This window comes from Diabrotica undecimpunctata, chromosome 2 (assembly GCF_040954645.1).
Source record: "Diabrotica undecimpunctata isolate CICGRU chromosome 2, icDiaUnde3, whole genome shotgun sequence".
NCBI lineage: Eukaryota > Metazoa > Arthropoda > Insecta > Coleoptera > Chrysomelidae > Diabrotica > Diabrotica undecimpunctata.
In genome coordinates this window covers 88,913,802-88,922,339 of record NC_092804.1, presented here as the reverse complement: position 1 = coordinate 88,922,339, position 8,538 = coordinate 88,913,802, and the positions used below count along the sequence as shown (strand labels likewise).

The following is an 8,538-nucleotide window of genomic DNA, read 5'->3' as shown; positions in this document are numbered from 1 at the left end:
CAGCTGACTGTATCTACGTTCGAGGGGAACAAAAAGCAGAATATTTGGATAGGAAACGCCACGTTTTCGGAGTTTTTTCCGCTTATTATTGATGTTTGCAAATTTGATGGTACGCCTTGTGCTACTGGAAACGTTGGTCCTACTCCAAACCCATGTCATGCCACTGGATTATTTTCATGCACCGAAAGAACTGTGGATCGTCTACGTCACTGGTTTCATGAAGAATCATGATTCAAATTTTCTTCTTACAATTTCAAAAATAATTTTTAAAATTAAGATAAATACAGATGCTAATATTACACAGGACATTGCAAAGACATTATCTATTTCACTTTTCATATACTCGCTGGTGTTGTTGCTGCTGACACCCGTGGTGTTGTTGCTGACAAACATGGTATTGGTTGAATACGTCTTAATGGATATGTAGCTGGTGGCAGTTTTCTACAGGACCAGGTGTCTTGCTGCTGCTGCTGTAGATTCAACTCTTCGGGTTTCTACGTGCTGTTGTCAAAATTCACGCTATCTAATTGTCTTGTAATATGTTTAAAATCCTCATATGATTTAATGTCTTTCTTTAACCGATCAAGTTTTCTTTGAAATTCTATTACTCTATGTATGTACTCGATGGGATTCATATTACTACTGAATATGTTCTACGTAGAATGTCACGTTTTATATATGTCAAGCGACATCTTGACTAACACATAACTGTCACGTTCTGCGTCGAATGTCACGTCTTGCGTCGAATGTCACGTGACATTTCACGCGACATTTCACGTTCTGCATCAAATGTCACGTTCTACCTCGGATGTCACGTTCTCTTAGGCACTGTACGGAAAAGAAGAAGAAGAATGTTCATACTGATCGTTGACATGGCTTCTGTGGCACCAACGCTTTCATTTGACACCTCATACGTCAAAATCAGGCCAATAGTAACGAAGATACGTTTTAGGACCCATTTGGCAATGCTGCCATCTTTGTTTTTTGTGTCAAAGTATTCCCCGTCTCCTCCCCGTTCCAACGAGCCCTCGTACGTCACGATCGGACCAATAGAAACAAAGATATGACGTAATGACCTTTTGGCATGCTCCAATGCGCACGGCACATACTGCGTTTAACCCCATTTTTCATTTCCTTTCCAACGAGCCCTCGTACGTCATCCTACGTTAAGCCGTTTGAAACTTACGACCGGGAGTTGCGATTTTAGGGGTTGCGATTTAGGGGTTGCGCTCAAAGACCTGTATATTATCTACTGTTGCCTTACGCATACGCACATCATTGCAACAGATGTAATGACGGGTGCAGTTTAAAATTTATGTCAAAATATCTGTTTTTTGAATGAAAAATACGGAAAAACTATAGCTCAGCGCGAAAACATGTATAGATTGTAAAGTGAATAAAAAATAAACCACAATCCACTGTTTAAATTTAAGACTAATCCGACTAGCCTTACTAATATAAGTAATTACCTTAATAAATTTAATGGGACCGCTGTCAATTCGAGAGACCAGGCCATGTGGCAAACTGTTGCTAATCGACTAATTGGTTTGAGTTTTGGAGAAAAAACTACAGCCAAATGGAGGAGAGTAAGTTGGTGATATATGTTTGTTTTAAATTTATTCTAAAATGATATTTCTAGGCATTGACTGATTGGAAGTTTAAAAGTAAAGCAAAATTGCGTTTACAACATGAAGGTACTGCTTTCTACAGCATTACCTCTTACTGATGTAGAGAACTACTAATTGCTGTAATGAGTAATGTTGCTGTTGTCAGTTGTCATATCAGACATAAATCTAAAGGAAGAGTGGGAGAAACTAGAGGCAAAAAGAAACGAATATAAAAATTATTATGATAGAAACACCAAGGTAAGAAGGGAAATAGTGCCAGAAGAGAATGTAGGTGTCAGAGAGGGTAGAGAATGGAGACCAGGTAAAATTCTGGAAAGAGTAGATGAGGCACCCAGATCTTATTTAGTGTAGAAAGAAAATGGGGAAGTGGTCAGGCGAAACAGTTATCACTTGAGGCCTTCCCAAGTTAAAGCGGAAATTAAGAAGAATACTGATTTTGCACATAATGATAGATCATTAAACTCCTCATTTGGGAATCTCCAGAGTTATGGAGTAGAGGAACCTTCAACCTCCCAGATGAATGCTAAAAATAAAACTAGCGCTAGACTCAAAAGGGCTCCAGTACGTTTTAAGGACTATCAAATGTAAAAAAAAGATGTCATATCAGTAGGTTATGATTACGGTCACGGGGCTCTCGGCACAATGTATGGAGACTCGTTGTCAATTGTCACTACTTGTCAGAGCATCATTGTTAGAACATGGGTTTTTGAATATTGTTGATTCTTGCAGATTTTGTTAAAAAGTATGTTTAAATAAATGTATTAAATACAATGAAATATTATTACTGCTGTAGAAGGTGACAATGGTGTTGTAGAACTGGAGTGCATCCTGAAGTCGAGATAAATAATGAAATTGTCATAGAAGAAACATGTGAATCTAACGAGGATGATCATAGCAGCTATACCAAAAAAAGAAAGAGGAACGATACGGAAACTGTGACACCTAAATGTAGGCGCCATATTAGAGAAAATGTAAATTTGCGGTCGTCGAGAGACTTAATGGACATAAACAGAGATACTTTGAATATTCTATCCCGAATAGAGACAAATATTGAAAGTATCGCTGAATCATTAAAAACAATTTCACCACATTTAATAAAAGAAAATTGTGTTTTAATGTTTCTGTTTGTTTAAAATTGTTTAATATTTTCTTTTTTAGTTGAACTTTTAGATTTAAAAAATTGTCATGTAGCTTTTTTTATATATTTTTTTACATTTTAATATCCATGTTTTGTTTTTATATTTCAATTCTTTCTAGATTTAAGTTTTGTTTTGTAGCTTTAACCTCTATTTGTTTAAGATATGTTAATAAACAAACAAAAATATTTTTTGTTTACTTTTCATTAACCTTCATATATATTTTTTCCATATGGGAGGTGTGGGACACTTTTTGAATAATATTTTTTTTAAATTATTTATTTGCTTCTCGTGAAATAATAATGCTAGTATATGTTATATATCCCTTTGATGATAGCACACTACCACCTAGCATTGAAACTTCCGTGTTAACGAATAAAACAATGATTGGCGCACCACCTAGTGACCGGGAGCGTAACTACATATACATGGCGCTAAATTCAAAAGTTTAGTAATATTGCCTAGGATTGTGAACTCATTTTAAAGTAAAGGAAAATCAATATAATCCTAAAATAACAAGAAAAATCCTTATCATATACGATAATAAATATTTTTCCTATACTTTTTGGGTTTTCTTGTTATGTTGAGACAATATTTATTTTCCATTACATTAAAATGTCAAAGTGATTAAAAAAATTAAAGAATAAAATATAGAATAAAACCTTTATTTAAAAAAATGTTACAAGAAATGTTATATGTGTTACAAGAAATATTAATAATACAAGCCAAGTGTAGTATAATTTAGTTTTCTTAATGTTGTGAAAACAACTGGTCAGTATTTAAATAATTTTTTTGTCATTCTTTTGTTAAGTTTTATGTGAATAAAAGCCTAATTCTGCAAAAGGCATTTTACTACAATTTTAGTAGCATAAATTTACAATTTAGGGCTCTTAACAGCACTCACCCATTTATCAAACATATCCATATAATTGCGGGGACTTGGAAAACGGTAATGCTTGCTAGTAGTATCCATGCCATCTGGAACACAACATCTTCTTTGTTCATTTCTTCGTTTTTCCATTGGTATTCCATATAATGTGTTCGATGCCATAATAAAAAATGGTCTAAAATTGTACCTTTTTGCACTACTTATATAAAAAATTTTAAATTATAAAATAAATTATAAAAAATAAAACAAATACAAATATGGCGCCGTATTCGTCTAAACTCAACTTTGAATTGACCACAGCACACTACCTCCACGCAGGAACGAGACTAGGAGCGCCACCAAACGAATGGGAGCGAAATCCGAACGTGATTTGACCTTGGCTATCCCTGTTAACAATCTAGGTGTAATTTTATCTATGCCTTTGACCTACTCAATTTAAAAAAGATGGCTGATATAAGTATTCTTTAAAATGAAGTATAATACGGAGGTTCGGGACAGAATGTAATAAATCTTTTTTTTTTAAACACAATAGAAACTTTTCTTTATTGTACATTGTATTTTCAGAATTTAACCGGAAATATGATAATGGTTCAGGCAATGAACTAGTACCTACATATATCAATTTAAAGTCTTTTTCAAACGATGTGATACCTATTGTAGGTGTTGGAAAACCAACTAATTTTTTACTAATCCAATTTAATTTAACGCCGCCTCTGTAGTTTAAATATCAATTTAATTTAACGCCAGCTCTGTAGTTTGAATATCAAATATTATCTGTTAGTAAAAAAGACCAGACGAATCGTCAGCGCATTTGACACCTCTTCAGCCCGCACATCCCTCGTCCCTTTGCTCACTCTAGTCGCATAGAGCACAGTAAGTTTTTCAAGTGGTTAAGTCGATCTAGACGTTACTCTCTCTCTCTCTCACCGGTGCCACATAATAATTGTTCTTACAAGAGCACAGTTAAATTTAGTTTAGTGTTGTAAAGTGTATACAAAAAAGATATTGTGGAGGTTAATAAACCGCTAATAAAAATGTTTAAGTGTATAAATTTCTCACCCCCACAAGAGGAAATATATTAATCAGCAGCCAATTCAATCCTGTAACAAAGCTAGACAGGTTACCACGAGGGTTTGGTACGCTGCCATCATTTTCCTTTATGGTCCTTCATCGCTAGATCTCTTGTGGAAGAGTATATATGATGAGTAGTGATATATAATAATGTTCCAAGGAAGACTACCTTCACAGTCAATTCCCAACTATCCCTTACACATCTCAGACAATAACGAAAATCCTTGTTTTTCAACTCAGGTCTCTCTTTGTATCAATTCTTTGGATAACACTAATCCTCTAGATGCACTCATTCAAAGATTTTGGGAGGTTGAAGAACTCGCTGAAAGTCCCATGCTCAGTCAGGATAATGAACTCGTAGAACATATCTTTAAAAATACCACAAAATTATTACCTGAAGGTAGGTTTCAAGTAGATTTGTCACTACGATCTTCAGCAGAACCTAAAAGACTAGGCAATTCCTTTTATTCTGCAAGACAAAGGTTTTACAATCTAGAAATGAAACTTGTAAAATATAACACAGTTTATACCCAGTTTAAGGACTTCATACAAAAATATCTCTCTCTTGGTAATGCAAAGGTGGTACCCCTCACACTCACAAACCAAATATCAGTTAATAAATACTTTATCTCACACCATTGTATTATTCGTGAGGAAAAGCTTACAAATAAATTACGTGTTGTGTTTGATTATTCCATGAAAACAAGCTCCGGTGTCTCACTCAATGATATTATGTTGAAGGGATATAAAACTCAACCAGATCTAATTGACACTCTCATAAATTTTAGAACATTTTTATATGTGTTTACGTCTGATCTCATGCACATGTACAGGCAAATCCTCATAAACCCCACTCAAAGATATCTCCTAAACATTGTCTGGCGAAACTCCCCTCAAGATAGTTGCAATGCATCCAGTTGAATACTGTAACATATGGTACTAACTGTGGCAACTTTCTTAGCTGTAAAAGTCTAGTAGAATTAGCTCGAACTCATCAAGAATCGTATCCTCTTGAAAAGTGATGCTATCCTCAATGCATGCTATGTAGATTACATGTTGTATGGTACTGATAACCCAACAAATATCTTAAAGGTTTATTTTGAAATCACAGAATTATTGAACAAGGTAGGAATATCAGTACACAAATGGTGTTCTAACTCTCAAACATTTTTGGAAAATGTCTCCTCTCGTTCTCGTGATTCCAATTATGTTATAGCTCTAAAAAATGGTAATAGCAAGGTATTAGGACTCTACTGGAATGCCAATTCAGATGTATTCTCAATTTATCTACCTCAGTTCTCACAAGAATCACTTATCAAAACCACCTATACTAAAAGAGAAGAGAAGTTCTATCGCTGATAGCTCAAATTTTTGACCATGAAGGTCTCATTGCTCCGGTAGTAATTATTGCAAAATTAATAATGAGAAAAATTTGGCTTGCAAAAATTGATTGGGATGACCATCTTAACTCTGAAATTTAGAAAGAATGACTCAAATTCATTCAAGGTCTATCTTGCTTGCACTCACTAAAAATTCCTAGATGTCTCTTCAAAAATAAAAATATTAGAAAAATCGAAATTCATGACCTCTCAGGTGCTAGCATATACTTCATCAAATTTACTTACCGTTGCACATCATCCGAGTCATAGCCCTTGAGTTCGCATGATAAACGAAATATTTAGGCGGTAGGTATGTTTCTTTTTTAGAATCATTTTGCCGAGTACACTGGAGTACAGCCACTAGACATATTTTATTATATACGCGTAGAAATAATATTTAAAGATTTTTATTAACGTTAACTTAAAGAAATACACAACAATATGTTTCATTTAATTTGTACAAATGCATTATAAAGCGTTTTTATGAAGAACATTTGTTCGGAACACACTGTAACTGTAATCGAACGAAGATGATATTTTGGCATAAATTGGTAACACTTATTTGACGTTTGCGGTCTTGAAACTTTTTGTACTTTATTATTTTGAATTTTAAAGTGAATACCTCTTGTTTTATATGTTTACCTATTTAATAAAATCTGTTCTTTTTAGAACAAAATTGGTGTGTTTTATTTAAAAAAATATCACGTAAGAATTTAAATAGTCGTTGTAAAGAGATGGTAGCTTCTTTGAATTATTATTTTGAACAGGAACGTGATAATAACGGCCCCATTCTACCCTTGACTGCTGTTAGAGAAGTATGTAAATGTATGTTTTGTATATTATTGTAGATGCTTAAAATATACATTCTTTTTTTAACGAGTAGCTGCAGCTTTAAATTTACATATTTCAACTGTGAGTTCTATTTCTCAGGCCGTAAAAACTAATGCACTTATATCACCGCCCAAAAAACGTACCAGGCCTAAGAAAGTTACCAATACTAATTTAATAAATACAATCGAAATTCGTAATACAATTTACAGTATGTATGAACGAAGTGTAGTATACTTTTCGTTAGATATCATAAAGTGTATTAAGTTAGCGTATGAACATTTGTATATATATATATATATATATATTTATATATATAGATATATATATATATATATATATATATATATATATATATATATATATATATATATATATATATATATATTGTTGTAATGTATTGTTTGTGAATGATGAGCAATGAGTATTTTTAATAATATAATATATAGGGTTTTTATCGCGGTTCTCAAAGAATTAGTTTGTAAGTACTTTTTTAAATTATCTTTATTATATCTATTATGAAACACACATATATATCTAACCTAGCCAATGTAAATTTAAAATAAACTATCTTTAAATTGAAATTCTTATGAAACTAATTAAATTCTATAGACAATGTAAAATTTAAACAAACTATCTACAAAATTGAAATTGTTATGACACTAACTAAATTACATTAACAAAATTTTGTACCTTTCTGTCACTCAATGCCTAAATGAACTGTTTTCCACTATATAGATTATAATCACCACTCAAATGTCTTCTTCTCAGCTTCGGTTATCCTTGTTTTTGTGAAATTACTTTTTCCAATTATCAGCTTCCACCAATTTAAGATATTTTTCTTCACAGCATTTATAAACCACCAAGCAAACCAGCAAACAGCATTTATTTTTATTCTTCTTTTTAATATATCAATATCCAATCACCAAAAATATTATTTAATTTTAATATTCAATTAATACTTCTTCCATTATCATCATTTATACATAACATAATTTTTAATCTTCAATAATATTTTCTTTATACTGTTTCTTAATCTTGATTTAACTCACTATATTGAACAATTGTAACTGATTGACTGTCTCTAACTAATTTTCATACTAAAACTGGCCGTCATAGTAACTGTAACTCATAACTGATTGACTAACTGAATGGACCTCTTACTATAACTTTCTGACTGACTTGAATCCAAATCACCGGGTATTTATATCTTTTTTTATGTTCTAGAATCGTCTAGCAAGAAATCATGTTCGATTTTGTTCCATCTCTTCTATATGGATGTTCTCGAAAAAAGTATATGTTTGATCCACAGACATAACCATTATTTCGAGAATGTTCTACCGTAAACAAAGGTCAAATGCTCTATTCTGGAGAATTCTTTAATTTTCCATTGATAATTTTGTTGACATTTAGGCTTTTCAGATCAGAATAAACACTTAAATCAGTAACTATATATAAATTAAACATTTTAAACTAACATTATTATTATAACCCCCTCTTTATATTCCTAATTATAAATTTCTATCTGTCACTTTAAAGAGTATTTTTGGTTGCCTAGTCACATGGCTCACTTAAATTATATCTACAATATTATAATTATTAAAATA

The 8,538-nt window shown here is 32.3% G+C and overlaps 1 protein-coding gene across 1 annotated transcript; it reads left to right on the top strand.

Moving 5' to 3' along the window:
- Positions 1 to 4,874: 4,874 nt before the first annotated feature.
- On the top strand, positions 4,875 to 5,645 carry LOC140433775 (uncharacterized). Its single transcript, XM_072521751.1, has one exon. The coding sequence runs from the start codon at positions 4,875 to 4,877 to the stop codon at positions 5,643 to 5,645; it is 771 nt and encodes a 256-aa protein (XP_072377852.1).
- Positions 5,646 to 8,538: the final 2,893 nt, after the last annotated feature.

Coding starts and splice junctions, on each gene's coding strand:
- LOC140433775 (XM_072521751.1), top strand. CDS start 4,875: ATGTTCCAAGGAAGACTACCTTCACAGTCAATTCCCAACTATCCCTTA.